The sequence below is a fragment of the Thalassophryne amazonica genome, chromosome 6 (genome assembly GCF_902500255.1).
Source record: "Thalassophryne amazonica chromosome 6, fThaAma1.1, whole genome shotgun sequence".
NCBI classification, from domain to species: Eukaryota; Metazoa; Chordata; class Actinopteri; order Batrachoidiformes; family Batrachoididae; genus Thalassophryne; species Thalassophryne amazonica.
The window spans coordinates 77,750,182-77,770,859 of record NC_047108.1 but is presented as its reverse complement, the minus strand read 5'-3'; the positions used below and the strand labels follow the sequence as shown (position 1 = coordinate 77,770,859).

Genomic DNA, 20,678 nt, shown 5'->3' with positions numbered 1-20,678 from the left:
AGCCAAAAATTAACAATTTAATGTTGTGAATTGCACAACGGAATACAGACAATTGCAGTTGAGGAGTACAGTCAATCATACACAAGGTGACGTGTGGGCAGGCTCGAGGATAGAAGATGTCTGTCCAGAGAAGAGCCGGATCCCACACGGCTTCCACCGCCAACGGATCTGAAGAACACCGGAGCTGCCAAGTCCTGGGTCCCAGGTGGCCACCGTCTCCAGCTGTCAGACCAGGTACTGCTGGCAGAAACAGAAACAGTTAATGGTGGGTGTGTGAAGACACACCCAGTAATCGTTCCCTGAGTAGTTCCTCCGGGAGGGAGAACCTCCACCTCCAGAAACAGAGTCACCCGTACAGCTCCTGTCAGTCACTTCCCTGGAAGGAGTGAGAGGCGAAGACGTCACGCTCACACTTTCCGCCAATCCAGCTTCCGACTGTAGCCACAGGAAAACGGCTGCACACAGAACAACGTTTAGTCACAAATAATTACCGCAGAGACAGTTACCTGCTTGGTAGCTGATTTCTTGGCGGGGAGGTGGAGTTGCAGTCCGGCCTTTATTGTTGTGTGGGCCGCTGAAGAGGAGGTACTGCTGGCCCACCACCACCAGATGGCGCCCTGCTTGGAGTGCGGGCTCCAAGCACAAGAGGGCATCGGAGCCGCTGGAGGTGACAGCTGTCATCAATCAACACCAGCTGTCACCCATCACCACCACTATAAAACCAGACTGCAACTCCACCTCCTCGCCGAGAAATCGTCTACCATATAGGTAATTTTCTCTGCTGACTAAAATTCGAGTATTAGTCTGATCTCTTTTTGCAGCCGTTTTCCTGGGACAGATACCCTGTCTGCGGAGTTGGCGTTTGGTGTGGACTGCGACGGCTTCGCCTCACACCCCACTCAGATAAGTGGTTATCTCAGGAGCTGCACGAGTGTGTGATTGGAGGTGGAGGTTCTCCCTCCTTAACTGAACACAGACTGTGGGATTACTGAGTGTGCGGACTCACACTCATCCAGAACTGTTTCTGTTTTCTGCCAGCAGTACCGGGTCTGACTGCTGAAGACAGTGGCCACCTGGGGCGCAGGGCTTGGCGACTCCGGTGTTCTTCAGGTCCGTTGGTGGTGAGGCTTGTGTGGGTTCCGGCTTCTCTCTCACCGGACCTCTCCTATCTTCGAGCCTGCCACACGTCACCTTTTGTTGGATTGATATAACACATATTTGTATCTGTATCACGTTGGGCATCTTCACAACATTAAATTGTTACTTTTTGGCTATTCCATTGTCCCTTCATTAACGCCCCCTGTTGTGGGTCCGTGTCACGACACTTCCCCAACATTTATGGTGATGGTGTTGAGTGGTGAATGAGTGAGCTGATACGGATGATGAGTGACAGCTGTCACTCCCGGTCGCTCCGACGCCCTCTCGTGCTTGAAGCCCGCACTTCAAGCAGGGCGCCATCTTGTGGTGGTGGGCCAGCAGTACCTCCTCTTCAGCGGCCCACACAACGTTCACGGTGTCAATACAATATGTTAGAATGAAAGAAAAACTGTAAACTCACACAGGTGAGGTTCTGCTGAAAAAAATACAACAAACAAGGCAAAATTAACCATCTTTTAAGGTAAATTATGACGCTAAAACCAAAAGTAGTCAAAAACACCCAATTATACCCCAGACTCCAGAGGGTTAAACAACCAATTCTATTGGATTACATTGTATTACACAAATTTAATCACATTAAATTGAATCATTCCATAATTTAAAAAGTAGAATTCCTGAATTGTATTGTGGCCATGTATCTAAATACTTATTGTATTGTTTGTTTGTTTTTTAAGGGAGAATGCACACCCTTAATATATACAAGTACACAAAACCTGAATTTGACCACCTCCATTCATTAGCATTAACCCCAGACAAATGATGAATGTATTTTTTGGGTTCCTCCTTCAGATGCTCAAACATCTTAAAATGCTCTTAAGCTTATGTTAGTGGTGAGAAGGTAGAATTAAGTCTCTGATAATTTTAAAGAGCCTCTTTAATTGCGATGCTGTAGGGAAACACTTCATTTTATAAATAAGCTGTGTGAAGCAGACTCTACCAAGATCTTAGCCTGAAGATGTTTTTGAGGGAAACACGGTCAAGATCTGATTATGATTATCCTAAGGTCTATCTGTGGTTCAGTCTTAATATCTCTGTGTTCCTTTGGGCTTTTCTCTGTCTCTCTCTCTCTGTCTCTCTCTCTGTCTCTCTGTCTCTCACACACACACTTTGTCTGTGTTTAATATTAATTTACACAAGTCACATTTGTAAGTATCTCCATCAGATCCAGACATTTAGACCCACAAAGAGCTAAACAAGCTCATGGTTCATACCAATTTGTCACAAAATTAGAAAAACACCCTTGCTTTATCGGAATGTAGTGTGCTTGTAGAAATAAAGAAATCTTTGATCAGTTACAAATGTATGAGACAAAATGTGCTAATGTTTAACTATTTTAATTGCATTATATTTTCATTGGACTGTGTTCTGCAACAGCCACATCTTCTGGTACTATATTTTGTTTGGTACAGCTCTGGGCATTCTCAGCCTGTGTCTTTGTGTGTGTTCGTGTTTTGTTTTGTGGTTGCTCATCAGATAAAGGTTGTTGAACACCACAACGGGCTATTACACCACCACTTTAGCGACATGAGGTTAGCCGCAGAAAGGCAGATGCAGAGACACAGAGCCTGAAGTTAAGGGGCTGAATTAGTGCTTGGTAAAATACTACTAAACACATACTGAAAAAGACAGTGAACTGTTCTTTTGAATTATCAATGAGGAGATCAGGAAGATGAGATGAATATCCAGTTGCTTCTCATCAGATCTAAAAGGAATTTAGTCTCTTGATGATTACAGCTATAACCATTGAGAATGAGTTACACAGGCATTCATTTCTGCTCATCTTAGAGATGCAGGCACCTTTTCCTTTCAGTTTCAGTCGTGATTCAATGTATACTCACAAACCACTTAAATGGGTACACCTGTTCATCTGCTCATTAAAGCGATACCTAATCAGACAATCACATTACAGAAATGCAGAGTGTTTGGGCACACTCAAATGAAGTTTCAGCCAAGCATCAGAATGGACAAGAAAGGTAATTAACATTGGTGACACTGAACATGGTTGAACATTGTATAGTTGTTGGTGTTACATAGGCGGGCTGGTTTGAGTATTTCATGAACTACTAATCCACTGGCATTTTGACACATAGTCAGCGCTAGGTGTTGAGGGCCCCATTGCGTGGAGAAGGCCAAGGTGACACCCACATTTCACCTGGCTGTGGTGCAGTGAATCTGCAAAGAATTCACAGCGCTTCAGTTTTTCCACATTTTATGTGGTGCTTATTGCAAAATTGAGTAAATTAATCGTTTTTCCTCAGCATTCTACACGCATAATGACAGTGTGAAAAAAGGTTGATTTTTTTTTTTTTTTTTTTTTTTTTAGGTTTTTGGAAATTTATTAAATAAAAAAAAACTAAGACAGACGTCACATGTACGTAATTATTTACAGCCTTTGTCACAAAGGTCAAAGTTGAGCTCAGGTGCATCCTGTTTCCACTGATCATCCTTGAGATGTCCACCTGGGGTAAATTCAGTTGATTGGACATGATTTGGAAAGGCACACACCTGTCTATATATAAGGTCCCACAGCTGACAGTGCATGTCAGAGCACAAACTAAGCATGAAGTCAAAGGAGTTGTCTGTAGACCTCTGAAACAGGATTGTCTTGAGGCACAAAACTGGGTAAGGGTACAGGCACATTTCTGCTGCTTTGATGGTCCCAGTTAGCAGTGTCCTCCATCATCCATAAATGGAAGAAGTTTGAATCCACCAGGACTCTTCCTAGAGCTGTCCAAACGTCAAAACTGAGAAATCGGGGGAGAAGAGCTTTAATCAGTTTGATGACCAAGAAGCCGATGGTCACTCTGTCAGAGCTCCAGCATTCCTCTGTGGAGAGAGGAGAACCTTCTAGAAGGACAACCATCTCTGCAGTAATCCACCAATCAGGCCTGTATGGCAGAGTGGCCAGACGGAAGCCACTCTAGTAAAAGGCACATGGCAGCCTGCCTGGAGTTTGCCAAAAGGCACCTGAAGGACTCAGACCATGAGAAACAAAATTCTCTGGTCTAATGAAAAAAGATTGACCTCTTTAACGTGAATGCCAGTTGTCATGTTTGGAGGAAACCAGGCACCACTCATCACCTCGCCAATACCATCCCTACAGTGAAGCATGGTGGCGGCACCAATCAGGCCTCTATGGTAGAGTGGCCAGACAGAAGCCACTCCTTAGTAAAAGGTACATGGCTACCCGCATGGTTGCCATGTACCAGGTACCTTTTGCTATGTTTGCCAAAAGGCACCAGAGGGACTGTCAGACCATGAGAAGCAAAATTCTCTGGTCTTATGAGACAAAGATTTAACTCTGGCATGAATGCCAGGAGGGAACTAAGCACCATCCCTACAGTGAAGCATGATGATGGCAGCATCATGCTGTGGGGATGTTTTTCAGTGGCAGGAACTGGGAGACTAGTCAGGATTGAAGGAAAGATGAATGCTGCAATATACAGAGACATCCTGGATGAAAACCTGCTCCAGAGCGCCTCTGACCTCAGACTGAGGCGACGGTTCATCTTTCAGCAGGACAGTGACCCCCAAGCACACAGCCAAGATATCAAAGGAATGGCTTAAGGACAACTCTGTGAATGTCCTTGAGTGGCCCAGCCAGAGCCCAGACATGAATCTGATTGACCATCTCTGGAGAGATCTGAAAATGGCGGTGCACAGACACTCCTCATTCAACCTAATGGAGCTTGAGAGATGTTGCAAAGAGGAATGGGCAAAACTGTCCAAAGATAGGTGCACTAAGCTTGCAGTGTCATATGTAAGAAGACTTGAGGATGTAATTGCTGCCAAAGGTGCATCAAAAAACTATTGATCAAAGGATCTGATATTTATGTACATGTAATTTCTGATTTTTTTTAATAAATTTTCAAAAAATTTAATGTTGTCATTATGTTGTGAGTAGATTTCTGAGGGAAAAAAATAATTTACTCAATTTTGGAATAAGGGTGTAGCATAAAGTGTGGAAAAAGTGAAGCGCTGTGAATACTTTCTGGATGCACCGTATATAGGTAGTTCATTTCAAGAGGTGAGGACAGACTGGTTGACTGTCTATGTGGTTGCCATCTAGGACCCAAGGTGGTTCTATTGTGTGGGGAATGTGGTGATGAGACCTGATCTGACCATCACCATGGTTTGCAGAGAATGGTCCAAAAAGGAAAATTATCCCATGAGTGGCACTTCTCTTATTGAAAAAGCCTTGTTAGTGGCAGAAATCAAGAATGGCCTGACAAGTTCGTTGATAGAATTTCAGTAGAAACTCAAGTAACCACTTGTTATAACCAAAGTGTGAAGAACAACATAGTTGAAAGCAATACATGTTGAACCTTCAAGCAGATGGGCTACAGCAGTAAAAGGCCATACTGGGTGCCACTCCAGTCAGCTAAGAACAGGATACTGAGATAGTAGTCAGCACTGGTTCACTGTGCTTGAGAATGAGATGGGTTGGAAGTGTTACCTTAGGTGGTAATGATTGGGTCAGAATTGGTTGTAGGATCATGACAATACCCTCATGAAGGTATTGTCATGGTACAAGGTCAACCTGGTAGCTCAACCTCTTCACCCAATTTAATTGAAATTCATTGTGTTTTTGAAATATTGTTGTGAAAAACAGAGACACAAGAGCACCATAGCTTCCTAAAAATAGCCTAAACCAGAATTTTCCTAATTTTTGACTATTATCCTCCTTAAGATGACGACCAAATATCTGGATTTTGTTAAATACCTTTGACCAAACCAGTCAACCCTACTGTCACAGAAACTGACACAATTGGAATTGCTTTTCAACACTCCCATTCAGTTAAGGCCAATTTTCACACTTCTACAACATTTTTGAACATAGTGTGATTCAAAGTGTGTGTGTGTGTGTGTGTGTGTGTGTGTGTGTGTGTGTGTGTGTGTGTGTGTGTGTGCGTGCGTGCGTGCGTGCGTGCGTGCGTGCGTGCGTGCGTGTGTGTGTGTGTGTGTGCGTGCGTGCGTGTGTGCGTGCGTGTGTGTGTGTGTTTGGACCACAAAACTCACCATTTCCCTGTTGGCTGTGAAGTGACATCGGTTTGGACTGAGGTTTAATCATCTGATGTTACTGCAGATCCTTTGAGAGGGCTTTCTTCAAGGATTCAATGCATTAGCACAGCAGAAACACTCATGCTCAAGAACACTTCCTATGTTGCTATAAAAATAATGTGATAGTAACTTCCCTCCAAACTGCCACATCATTTCTTTGGACAATTGCTCAGGTCAGGGATGGGTATCATTTCACACATATATAAATTTGTCAAATGCTAATTAGCTTCATTTTTGTGATCCATTTGTCATCTGTAGGAATCATATATTTTTTTATTATATTAATGTGGTACTTATCTCAGTGCTCTTTGTGTGCCCTTTTTCCAGATTGAGAACCTGTTGGAGCAGTTAAAGGATAAGGACAAACAGCTGGCTAGTTTAAGGGAACGGGTCCAAGGCCTTCAAACTGATTCCAGCAATACAGACACCGCCCTGGCCACGCTGGAGGAGGCCCTATCAGAAAAGGTAGACAACTATTGGAGGAATTTCAGAATGGCGACTTTTGACCTGTTAAAATAAGTCAGCCCTGTCAGCAAGGGAGAACATGTACAAGGATAGTGTGACAGTGGTGAGATGTGCAGTAGGAATGACAGATTAATTCAAGGTGGAGGTGAGATTACACCAAGGATCAGCTCTGAGTCCTTTCTTGTTTGCAATGGTGATGGACAAGTTGATAGATGAGATCAGACAGGAGACTCCATGGACTATGTTTGCAGATGACATTGTGATCTGTAATGAGAGTAGAGAGCAGGTTGAGTCTAGCCTAGAAATGTGGAGAAACGCTCTGGAGAGCAGGTGAATGAAAGTCAGTTGGAGCAAAAGTGAGTTGTGTATGAATGAGAGGGAGTCCAGCATTATAGTGCAGTTACAAGGAGTAGAAGGAGTGAAAGTAAAAGTAATGGAGAGTGTGGTAGAGAGGTGAAAGATAGTGCAGGCAGGGTGGGGTGGCAGGAGTGTTTTGTGACCAAAGACTATCTGCAAGAGTGAAGGGGAAAGTCTACAAGACAGTAATGAGTGTTGTGTGAGCCGCCAGAAGAGGAGGTACTGCTGGCCCACCACCAGAGGGCGCCCTGCCTGAAGTGCGGGCTTCAGGCACGAGAGGGCGCTGCCGCCTCACAGGAACAGCCGAGGTGACAGCTGTCACTCATCAACTATGACAGCTGTCACCGATCATCTGCACTTCACCCCACATAAAAGCAGGATGACACCTCCACCACATCGCCGAGATATCGTTCTTCTAAGGAGGTAATATTCTCAGTCATAAACTAAACTGTATCTTAGTCTGAACTCTTTTTGCAGCCTCTTTCCTGTGGAGCCTTGTCCGCTGATTGGTGGTTTGTGAGAGTGCCGATGTCTTCGCCTCTCACTCTTTCCAGATAAGTGCTGAAACAGGAGCTGCACGAGTGTGTGATTTGAGGTGGAGGTGGAATTCCCACCGTTGTTGTTACTGGGTGTACACACCCACACTTGACTGTCTTTGCTCTTCGCCAGCAGTACCACATCCGACACACGGAGACGGTGGCCACCTGGGGGATTCGGGACCTGGCGGCTCCAGTATCCTTCGGGGTCGGTGGCGGAGGAAATCGTGTGGTTCCGGTTTTTCTTTAAACGGACGTCTCCTATCGTCGAGCCTGCCCACACGACACCTTTATCCATTGACTTTGTATCATTCTAAAATCTGCTGTGTGTGGTTGTGGCATTCACAACAGTAAAGTGTTCAAATTTGACTCCTTCTATTGTCCGTTCATTTGCGCCCCCTGTTGTGGGTCCGTGTCACTACACTTTCACAACAGGATATCTCGGCCAGCGTCATGGACTCCGAGGGGCGTCACCCAGCGATTGAACGGCCAATGGGAGAGCAGGGTGCACAGGCGTCTGCAGGAGACGTGATTGGTGAGCTGCAGCACATCCTCACCGCCTTTACGGCTCGGTTGGATCAGATGACCGAGCAAAACATCCTCCTGAACCGCAGGGTGGAGGCTCTCTCCACACAGGTGGCAGCGAGCGCTCAGGGCGCTGCTGCAGCTCCTCCTCCTGCCGACCCTGTGCAAGATATGAATGTTCCAGTGGTCGTTCAACAACCCCTCCCACCATCCCCTGAAGCATACATAAGCCCCCCAGAGCCGTACGGAGGTTGTGTGGAGACGTGCGCGGACGTTCTGATGCAGTGTTCGTCTTTGCACAACGTCCCGTCATGTACGCGTCTGACGCCAGCAAGGTGGCTTATGTTATTAACTTGCTTCGTGGTGAGGCACGCGCTTGGGCTACAGCGCTTTGGGAGCAAAACTCACGGCTCCTTACCTCTTATACTGGGTTTGTGAGGGAGTTCAGAACAGTGTTTGATCACCCTAACAGAGGAGAGACCGCTTCAACAGTGCTGCTGTCAATGCGACAGGGGCGCCGGCGCGCAGCCGAATATGCAGTCGACTTCCGCATCGCGGCTGCGAGGTCCGGCTGGAATAACGTTGCGCTCCGCGCTGCCTTCATAAATGGACTGTCGTCGGTCCTGAAGGAGCACCTGGTAGCTAAGGAAGAACCGCGGGATTTAGATGGGCTTATCGATCTCGTTATACGGTTAGACAATCGGTTGGAGGAACGCCGTCGGGAGCGAGGCGAAGGACGTGGCCCTTCCGGGTTCAAAAAGGTTCCGCCCTCCCCACGCTCCACAGCCGCAGCGCTCCGTGGGGCAACAGCTCCCCCTGCTGATGTTGCTAGGGAAACGCACAGGGCCAAAATGAGAACAGCTGACAGAATGAGGAGGCTGGTCCGCGGGGAGTGTTTTCTCTGCAGCTCAAAAGAGCACCTACAGAAAAACTGCCCCAAACGGCCAAAATGACAACACCCGCCCTTAGAGACTGGGCTAAGGGGGGGTCATAACATTCACGTGGGACACACACATATTGCCACACGACTCCCAGTTACAATCCTGAGTGGGGATTTAACCCTTCAAGCCCCAGCACTGGTGGACACGGGGTCCGAAGGGAATCTGCTAGACAGCAGATGGGCAAGGGAGGTAGGGCTCCCTCTGGTGGCGCTTCCTTCGCCATTGCAGGTGCGGGCACTAGATGGCACCCTTCTCCCTTTAATCATGCACAAGACACAACCTGTAACTCTGGTGGTGTCTGGGAATCATCGGGAGGAGATCGAGTTTTTTGTGACTCCTTCTACCTCCCGCGTGATTTTGGGCTTCCCGTGGATGTTGAAACACAGTCCCCGGATTGATTGGCCGTCTGGGGTGGTGGTTCAGTGGAGCGAAACCTGCCATCGGGCGTGTTTAGGATCCTCGGTTCCTCCCGGTTTACATGCTAAGGAGGAGGTCAAAGTCCCTCCCAATCTGATGGCGGTGCCGGTTGAGTACCACGATCTTGCTGATGTCTTCAGCAAGGATCTGGCACTCGCCCTTCCCCCGCACCGTCCGTACGATTGTGCCATTGATCTGATTCCAGGCGTTGAGTTCCCTTCCAGCAGGCTGTACAACCTCTCACGACCTGAGCGCGAATCAATGGAGACCTACATCCGGGACTCATTAGCTGCTGGGCTGATCCGGAATTCCACCTCCCCGATGGGTGCAGGTTTCTTTTTTGTGGGCAAGAAAGATGGCGGACTCCGTCCATGCATTGATTACAGGGGGCTGAATGAAATCACGGTTCGCAACCGATACCCGTTGCCATTGTTAGATTCCGTGTTCACCCCCCTGCATGGAGCCAAAATCTTTACTAAGCTGGATCTTAGGAATGCGTATCACCTGGTTCGGATCCGGAAGGGAGACGAATGGAAGACGGCATTTAACACCCCGTTAGGTCACTTTGAGTACCTGGTCATGCCGTTTGGCCTCACCAACGCCCCCCGCGATGTTTCCAAGCCTTGGTTAACGATGTCTTGCGGGATTTCCTGCACCGATCCGTCTTCATATATCTGGACGATATACTCATCTTTCTCCGGATCCTGAGACCCATGTCCGGCATGTACGTCAGGTCCTGCAGCGGTTGTTGGAGAACCGGCTGTTTGTGAAGGGCGAGAAGTGTGAGTTTCATCGCACCTCTTTGTCCTTCCTGGGGTTTATCATCTCCTCCAACTCCGTCGCCCCGGATCCGGCCAAGGTCGCGGCGGTGAGAGACTGGCCCCAACCTACGAGCCGTAGGAAGCTGCAACAGTTCCTCGGCTTCGCCAATTTTTACAGGAGGTTCATTAAGGGGTATAGTCAGGTAGTTAGTCCCCTTACAGCCCTGACCTCTCCAAAAGGCCCCTTCACCTGGTCGGATTGGTGCGAAGCCGCGTTCAGGGAGTTGAAACAGCGCTTCTCGACTGCACCCGTCTTGGTGCAGCCCGATCCCAGTCGCCAGTTTGTGGTTGAAGTGGACGCCTCTGACTCAGGGATAGGAGCCGTGCTATCCCAGAGCAGAGAGACCGATAAGGTTCTTCACCCGTGTGCCTATTTCTCCCGCAGGTTGACCCCAGCAGAACGGAACTATGACGTGGGCAATCGAGAACTCCTAGCGGTGAAAGAGGCTCTTGAGGAGTGGAGACACCTGTTGGAGGGAGCGTCCGTGCCATTCACGGTTTTCACTGACCACCGGAACCTGGAGTATATCAGGACCGCCAGGCAGCTGAACCCCAGGCAAGCCCGCTGGTCACTGTTCTTCGGCCGTTTTGACTTCCGAATCACCTACCGCCCCGGGACCAAGAACCAGAGGTCGGATGCCTTGTCCCGGGTGCATGAACATGAAGTCAAAACCGAGCTGTCGGATCCACCGGAACCCATCGTACCGGAGTCCACTATCGTGGCCACCCTTACCTGGGACGTGGAGAAGACCGTCCGGGAGGCCCTGGCACGGAGCCCGGATCCCGGAACATGGCCAAAGAACAGACTATATGTCCCACCAGAAGCCAGGGCTGCCGTCCTGGACTTCTGTCACGGGTCCAAGCTCTCCTGCCACCCAGGGGTGCATAGGACCGTGGCAGTGGTCCGGCAGCGCTTCTGGTGGGCGTCCCTGGAGGCTGACGTCCGGGCTTACATCCAGGCCTGCACCACCTGCGCCAGGGGCAAGGCGGACCACCAAAAGGCACAGGGACTCCTTCAGCCGCTTTCTGTGCCTCATCGCCCCTGGTTTCACATTGGTCTGGATTTCGTTACGGGCCTCCCGCCGTCCCGGGGGCACACCACCATCCTCACGATAGTGGACTGGTTCTCCAAGGTGGCCCACTTCGTGGCCCTCCCGAAGCTCCTGTCGGCCCAGGAGAAAGCAGATCTCCTGGTCCACCATGTCGTACGTCTGCATGGGATACCAACAGACATCGTCTCAGATCGTGGTCCCCAGTTTTTCCTCGCAGGTTTGGAGAAGTTTCTGCCGGGAGCTGGGGCCACCGTGAGCCTCTCGTCTGGGTATCACCCTCAGACCAACGGACAGGCTGAACGGGCTAACCAAGAGCTGGAGCAGGCCCTGCGATGTACCACATCCGCACACCTGACGGCTTGGAGTGAACACCTGGCCTGGATCGAGTATGCGCATAACAGCCAAGTGTCCTCTGCCACCGGCCTCTCCCCGTTCGAGGTGTGTCTGGGGTACCAGCCCCCTTTGTTTCCTGTGGTGGAGGGAGAGGTCGGTGTACCCTCGGTCCAGGCCCACCTGCGGAGATGCCGTTGGGTGTGGCGCACCGCCCATTCGGCCTTGTTGAGGGCCCGGACGAGGGCAAAGACCCATGCAGACCGTTGACGGTCCCCGGCCCCCGCATATCGGCCCCGGGCAGGAGGTGTGGCTATCCACAAGGGACATTCCCCTCCAGGTGGATTCCCCAAACTGAAGGACCGGTACATCGGGCCCTTCAAGATCCTCAAGGTCCTCAGTCCCGCCGCAGTGAGGCTCCAACTCCCGGCCTCACTGCAAATTCATCCAGTATTCCACATTTCAAGGTTGAAACCACGTCTCACCTCACCCCTCTGTGCACCCAGTCCGGTGCCGCCTCCTGCCCATATCATCGACGGGGAGCCAGCTTGGACAGTGCGCCGGCTCCTGGACGTCCGTCGAATGGGCCGGGGTTTCCAATATTTGGTGGACTGGGAGGGGTATGGACCCGAAGAACGCTCCTGGGTGAAGAGGAGCTTCATCCTGGACCCTGCCCTCCTGGCCGATTTTTACCGTCGCCACCCGGACAAGCCTGGTCGGGCGCCAGGAGGCGCCCGTTGAGGGGGGGGTCCTGTTGTGTGGGCCACCAGAAGAGGAGGTACTGCTGGCCCACCACCAGAGGGCGCCCTGCCTGAAGTGCGGGCTTCAGGCACGAGAGGGCGCTGCCGCCTCACAGGAACAGCCGAGGTGACAGCTGTCACCGATCATCTGCACTTCACCCCACATAAAAGCAGGATGACACCTCCACCACGTCGCCGAGATATTGTTCTTCTAAGGAGGTAATATTCTCAGTCATAAACTAAACTGTATCTTAGTCTGAACTCTTTTTGCAGCCTCTTTCCTGTGGAGCCTTGTCCGCTGATTGGTGGTTTGTGAGAGTGCCGACGTCTTCGCCTCTCACTCTTTCCAGATAAGTACTGAAACAGGAGCTGCACGAATGATACATTGACTTTGTATCATTCTATAATCTGCTGTGTGTGGTTGTGGCATTCACAACAGTAAAGTGTTCAAATTTGACTCCTTCTATTGTCCGTTCATTTGCGCCCCCTGTTGTGGGTCCGTGTCACTACACTTTCACAACAAGTGAGACCAGCTATGTTGTACGGCTTAGAGACAGTGGCACTAACAAAAAGACAAGAGGCAGAGCTGGATGCGGCAGAGCTGAAGATGTTGCAGTTCTCTTTGGGAGTGACAAGGATGGACAGGATTAGGAATGAACACATCAGAGGGACATCTCAGATGGGACGGTTTGGAGACAAAGTCAGAGAGGAGAGATTGAGATGGTTTGGACATGTGCAGAGGAGAGACCCAGGATCTATAAGGAGAAGGATGCTGAGGATGGAGCCACCAGGCAGGAGGAGGAGAGGGAGGCTGAAGATCTAGTGGGGGAGGTGATGGTCTAGTGGTTAAGGTGTTGGGCTTGAATCCAGAAGATCATGGGTTCAAATCCCAACCTGACTGGAAAATCACTAAGGGCCCTTGGGCAAGGCCTTTAATCCCCTATTGCTCCCGGTGTGTAGTGAGCACCTTGTATGGCAGCACCCTGACATCGGGGTGAATGTGAGGCATAATTGTAAAGCGCTTTGAGCGTCTGATGCAGATGGAAAAGCGCTATATAAATGCAGTCCATTTACCATCATGAAGAGGAAATTTATGGATGTGCTGAGGGAGGACATGCAGGTGGTTGATGTGACAGAGGAAGATAGAGAGGACAGGGTGAGATGGAAATGATTCATCTGCTGTGGAGACCCCTAACAGGAACAGCCGAAAGAAGAAAAAGAAAAAGTTATCATGGGAGACAGGAGGGAGGTAGAAGTTGGTGACAGACTTGAATTTCTGTTTGATCATTCATATTCTATACCCGCTTCCTCAGATCAAGTGGGGGGGCTGGAGCCTATCTCAACAGTCATAGGGCATGAGGAGGGGTACACCTTGGACAGGATGCAAGTCTATCACAGGGTCACACATAGATGGACAAACACATTCACATTCACCCTCACACGCACACCTCAGGTCATTGTAGAGTCACCATCTGCTTTCTTTGTATGTGGGAGGTAGCTGGTGCAGCTGGAGGGAGTGATCCCGCAACCTTCTTGCTGTGAGGCAACAGTGCTAACCACTAAGACACTGTGGCACCCTTTTTGTTGGATCCTCGGATTTCACAGTTTTCATTTCACAGCCCTGAAGATGGAGAGAAAGATGGATGGATGGATGGATGGATGGATGGATGAGATTTATTGTCATTGTCATTATACGAGTGCAACAACAACGAGATTTCGTCCACACTCCAATTACCACAGACAAGATTCAGCAATTAATCCACAATTATTACTTGTTTACCGTAATTATGGCACACAACAGAATTAAGACAACACATATACATTGACATTGTTTATGTGCACAAGACTTGAAACAGTCCGTTTTCCCAATTGAGGCGATGAGAGGTGGGGGGGTGCCGCAGCAACATGTCGTCGCGCCGCTGCCAGCTTGGGGGGGAACGGGGACCTACAGCAGCTAAAACTGCGCAGCACCCCGGAGGGGGAAGGGAGTGGCGTGAGCGGGGCTGGGATGGGGTGTGAGATGAGGACAGGAGGGGGTAGGGAGGAGGTGGGAGCATGCTTTCAGTCCCTGTCCTTGTGTGAGTGGCAAATGATTCAGTTTCTGTCCGTGTGTGCTGGAGTTGGAGAAGCTTAGAAGAAGGCAGCCGAATGTTCACCAAGGCCATAGAAATTCTTCTGGAGGAAAACAGGGCATTTTGTTCTTCAGAGGCTCATAAGCCTGCCATGTTTATGGTTGAGCAGTGAAAAACACCTTTACACAGGGCTGTGAAAACTCCGCGGATCTGCGGAATTCCGCGGATTTCATCATGGGGAGGGGTGCGGGAGTGTCAGTGTTGTACTCTTTAATTGTGATCGTTACTGAGTTTTTAAAATGCTTATCGCAAAGCATTCTCTTTTTTTACGACATCATGCAAGTTTTATAAGTCCGTGGACACTGATCTGTGTGTTACAGATACAAATCAGTTTCCTCGGATCCGTGGAGTTTCGAGGAAAATAAATGCCACTCACAACGTGGCTGTTACGACAGTTGTCATAAAGCGGGTCTGGTTGGTTGTTGCAACCAGACCCGCTGAAGGATTGGAGCACCTTGGGGCAACTGTTTGTTGTGATTTGGCGCTATATAAAAAAATTGATTGAATTGATTGATTGTTGCGGTGACGCTGTGTGGCTCCCGTGCAAAGCTAGCTAAACGTAGCATGTGGAGATCGCAAACTTTTAGAACTTTCCAGTTTTTAAAAGAAGAATTTTGCAGCATGTTTGTGTCACAGAGCGACATCAGACAGAGCGAAGATGGCGAGAAAGACGGTTTGAAAAAGTCTGATAAGGACAAGAATCCGTGGAATTGTTGCTGGCTTCATCAACACACCTGAAAGATGAAAACGGGAAAAGCGAACGGGTAACATTGTGCTGTTCAAACAGGATTTCAGAAAAGATTATGTGCCTTTTTTTTCTTTCATTAATCTAGACTTTCTTTGATTGAAAAAAAGACATTGTGGCTTTGAATGAATTTAGACTACATGAATTTACACAACAATGTAAATTAGTTTTTATTAATGTAGACTTTTTTCATGGGAAAAAAGACATTGTGGCTTTGAGTGGATTTACAGGAATTTACACAAGAATGTGTGGCTTTTTATTATTAAGTATGTTATTTGATATTTTACCCTGATTTTTTTAAATATTCTAGGCCGGAGACCCCGGCTTCTCAGGGGGGGGCAGACCCCCTGCGAATTTTCCTCGGATTTCACAATATTCATTTCACAGCCCTGTTCACAGCTTCACATGAACAACCAGATCCAATTATGAATATTCCCTGGTCTCTGACATCTTCCTTTGCAAGGTGTGTATTTGCTCCGAGATGTTATCCATTTTGTGTCTGAATTCAAGGGTTAACGCAGTCTGAGAATGTATTGCCTTGCCCAACTCATTAATCATGACAGACAAGTGAGGCGTTGTGGTTCTGGTGGCATCCGTCTTGCCAATTCTCCGGTAGGTCAGGGCAGCACATAAACCAATAAGTACCAGCCCTACTACAATAAAACCAAATATAATTCATTCCAAGGAAAAAGATGGAACGACTGGAGCAGCACCGCATCAAATTTTGCTAGAAACTGGGCGACAGCCAGGTGGAAACCATTTGGAATATTCAGGCTTTCGGTGACGATCCTGTGGGCATCACACAGATTAAGGAGCGGTACAACCGGTTTAAAAACGTCCGCACAATGGTGGAGAGCGAGCCACGCTCCGGTCGGCCATCAACATGCTGAAATGACCAGATCATTTCCAAAGTGAATGCTGTGGTGATACGGGACCGTCGTGTGACTATCCGAAAAATTGCAGAAGAGGTGCACATCAGCACTTTTTCGGTACATTCCACTGTGACAGAAGATTTGGCCATGAAAAGAGTGGCAGTGAAAATCATGCGGAGCAAAAGCGCTTTTGTGTTGAAGTCTCACAGGACATGTTGTGACATGCCCACCTCTTCCACAATTTCTTGGATAGTCACACGACTGAAAAGTCACCGAAAGCCATCTGAATCATCCGAATGGTTTCCACCTGGCTGTCGCCCAGTTTCTGGCAAAATTTTATGCGGCGCTGCTCCAGTCAGGTCAGGGCAGCACATAAACCAATAAGTACCAGCCCTACTACAATAAAACCAAATATAAATAAATCCTCAACGTCCTCCACAGAGAATGGCACAAAGCATGTGACATGAAATGAAAATCCGACGAGCGCGCTGCACACGTCCCACACAAAGGTTGCTTACCCAGAAATGACGCAATCGACAGGCGTGAAAAGTTCACGAAGGTTCAAGTTTTGCTCATGCAAACACACGTATTCAAATCCTTCAGGTTTTTGAAAAAAATAAAATAAAAAGGTCCAGTACTTTTCTAACAGACCTCGTACATGGCCAATTGGATCAAATATTGGACCCTAGTTTTGTCTTCACTGGCTCAATATCTGGAGAAAGCGCAAGACGCTCCTCAGTGTTGTCAGCATTCATATGCACAGGAAGACACAGCACATTGAGCAGTTGCCATGTGAATCAAGGTGATGTAGGCTGAGTGTATGGGCTGGATATTTGCCTTAAACATTTAGTGTTTGTTGTTTTTTTGGAAACATGAGGGAGCAGCTGGTCTCGATAAAGCCTCAACTCAACACCACAGAGTTGACACATCACAAACACTAAAAGATAGATCATCTCCTTGGCCACTGTGGCATCGTGCTTTCAGTGAACTGTGCCGCATTCCATCTTACAGGTCATTTACCCAATAAAACCCCACTGATTTCACATTTTTCCTGAGCAAATAAATGACTGTCGAGAAGCATGGAAAAATCTCCTCACCCAAAAGCTGGAATGCTGATTCAGATTGTTGCTTTGAAAATTGTTTGTTCCTTGTCTACACAAGCATTTGGTGCCATGTTTTTGAATTTGCACTCAAGGTTACAGGGTACCAGTGATTCCTAATTGGAGACAGACTTCAACACTGGGCAGATTTGTCGTTGTATACTGTACTGTGCCCTAGTTTGGATTCTGCCATATGTATACTCTCTTGAATCAGCTGGCATCATTGTCAATGTGACTCCAACTTTGTCAACCTTATAACATGATGTAAAGTTACTGTTTCAACAGTAACTGCTCTGCTGCTCTCTAAAAATTGGTATCCAGTTTACATATTGGTTTGTACTGGAGGCTAAAAGATGAATGCTTGTTTACATTGTGTTGGCATTGGCTGCTGGTTAAAAGTTTATATGTTCTTTATTTGGACAAATGTGGCTCATCAGTTGCACCGCTTATATTCCAGTGGCTTCTGCATTTTAATGTGTTTCAGTGTGTACAGTGTACATATGTGTTTGTTTCTTTGTGTTTATGACTGGATTTTTTTTTTTTTTTTTTTTTTTTAGGGAAAGCCTGATTTGAGATAATGGCCAAAAATAGATGAAAAGGTTGTCATGTTAAATTTTTAAATGTTAAAATAAAGACAAACTGCTGATCAGCTAACAGCATATTAGCAGAGCAAACTGCTTCATTCACAGATTCTCTTTTCAGCTAACCTTGAAAACCATTAGCAGTCCTATGAGCTACCATTAAACTTGGTTCTGGTAAATGTCAGTCAACAAAGTAAAAAAAAAAAAGGTTTTTTAAAAAAACTTTATTGGTCAAACTGGTCAATAAACATTGCAAACCCTAAGGTAATTTTTTAAGCTTATCTAAGAAAAATTGTGACTCCACGTGAAGGCGATAATCATCACCTCAAAGAGAAGAATGATTAAAAGTTTTCCATGTGTATCTTTTCATATTCCTTATTTGTTTAATATTTTCTGTACTGCAAATAAACTGTGTGTAGAAGGAAAATTACTGTTTAATTTACTTTGTTATTTTAATTATTTATGTGCATCCTGATCATCAAGATTTAGGAACCTCAATAGTTATGCTACTGTATATTAAAATTTCTATTCTTTAGGTCTGGGTTTTTTTTTTTTGTTTGTTTGTTTTTTTTTCTTTTTTTGCTTTGTTTTTTGAGGAAAAAACAAGCTAAAGTTAAATTCACATAATAAACATTGACAGTTAATGTTTAGGGGTAGCTTCAGCTAAATGTTTTGGATGTTTATTGATTTCATGTTTATTTCAGTTAGCAGATTAGCAGTTACTGAATCTGACTTTTAGTTTAGCTGTGCCCACCACAGTGGGTTTGTGAAGAATTTAGGTATCATCATATATGCATGGCCAGGTTGCTCCTGAATCAGCATATCATTTGTTCATTCATTTAGGTTCAATATAAAACCAAAAAAGCAAAAACAGAAAAACCACTCTTTTTTTTTTTCAATATTCATTTCCAGAGCCAAATAAAAAAAAGAGGGCAATTTCCTTTTTTTTTTTCTCAGATCTAAAATGGGAAGAACAGATAACGAGTGCTCATATTCTATTTAGTTTTTTCATCTGACACAACTGGCATGTGACCTGGAAGTGATTATGACAGTGGGAGGCGTGTTTTTTTTTTCCTGGATGACCCGGGCCAATTGACATAAAGGGTGTGTCTATATGTCTCCTGCTCATCACTGACAGCACCCAATGAGCATTTTTCTACTGAAAAGATGTTTAAAAAATATCTCTGCTAGCTCATTTAGTTTTTCATTTGATGCTGTTCATTTCCCATTATTCATACTGTATTTAAATAGTTAAATATGTCTTAAATTATGCATGATGTGTTTTTTTGTTGGCTGTAAACTGTTATGACTACTGTAAGTACATAACCACGTTTCAAGTTTAATTTTTTATCCTCCCCTTATGAAATACAGGGGGGTGGAGCGATCAGTGTGTCCGTCCATCTGTGCATTTTCGCTTGGTAGTGTGACATTTGAAGATCCAGTTGACCAATTTCATTCATGTTTAGCATAAGGGTGTACTTGAGTGATCCCTTGACTCCAGTTGATTACAGTCACCTTGGGGCCAATTTCAAGATCACAGCCAGATATTCAAGATATTGTCATCACCACCCTTGTTAATGTAATATCTCAAGAACCAGTTGACCAATTTCATTCATATTTAGCATAAGGGTGTAACAAAGAACAACTCTGCAACGAACCCGTGTGACCGAAAGGGTGAGGGCAGAAGCAAAGCTTATAAATACCTACCCCCCATAAACACAATTTCATAAATACATATCTACACATATGCACATGTATGTACACATACATTGATATATACATACCTACATATACACGCATACACACACTCATGACGACAAATACCAAAAAAAGCGTGCAAAATTAGTCCATGAACTCAAATTTACAAAACTCAACCAGACAAAAAATGGCCCACAACACACACACCCAAAAGTAATAACAACAGTCGAAAAGCCTCAGTCTCAAACTATAGCAAGCAATTTTATTATTCTTATAATGTCTTTTAAAGCCTACTAAAGAACCAAGTACTTTAATATTGTCAGGACAGTTATTCCAGATGTTAACACCTGTTACAGAAACACAATGACTTTTTGCGGCTGTTCAGATCCTTAATTTCTCAAAAATAATGTTCCTTTCAAATTATAACTGGAGTCCCTCAGTTTAAACAGATCCTGGACATGTTGTGGCAGCAGTTGTAAACAGCATTGTTTACATATTCTAAAATTCTGGGACTTGGTTGATTACATCACAACACAAATTATGTATAAAGTTAAAAATTCATTGGCTTGCAGTATGATTTGTTACAGCTTTCTTTTGTAACAAAAATATTGGATTAGTATTGTATGTATTTCCTCATACCTCAATACAATAGGTCATATATGGAATGAGCAATGGATGACATAAAATAGTTAATGAGCGTTGGGAAATGAAATCTTGTGCTTTATGCAAAATTGGAATGGCTTTTGACATTTTAGATTTAACAAAATGAATGTGTTTTCCAGCTCAGTTTATCATCAATAACAACACCAAGAAATTTACTATCAGTTAGAATTTCAATTTCAATATCATTTAATGATAACTTTCTGCAGAAATTCCTGGACTTGTTTCCAAATATGATATACTTTGTGTTGTGTGTTGGGGGGTGTGGCTGGATGTTTTGGTGTTCTTTTCTTTTCTTTGCTCCTCAGGTGGCATGGAAACTGATTTGTCTGTGGAGAAGGTGCTGGCTGAAGAATCCTCACCGTCATCAACATCATGTGAAGCACCTGTGACTGGTGCTCACATGCAACCTTAAAGACTTTCAGCTGAAGCAGATAATTGGATGGCGTTCTGCTTTTAAGGCATGTGTGATTCAAGCAGAACTGCC

General features: G+C 46.2%; 1 protein-coding gene across 15 annotated transcripts in view; it reads left to right on the top strand.

Moving 5' to 3' along the window:
• The window catches only part of LOC117512469 (ERC protein 2), a 503,700-nt gene that overhangs the window by 193,241 nt on the left and 289,781 nt on the right, over positions 1-20,678 (top strand). For all 15 annotated transcript variants that reach the window (XR_004561301.1, XR_004561300.1, XM_034172555.1 and 12 more), the window contains one exon: positions 6,547-6,684. Coding sequence is in view for 13 of the 15 variants with exons in the window: in XM_034172555.1 (XP_034028446.1) it covers positions 6,547-6,684 (138 nt within the window). In the remaining 2 variants the exon portion in view is untranslated. The remainder of the gene's footprint in view (positions 1-6,546; positions 6,685-20,678) is intronic.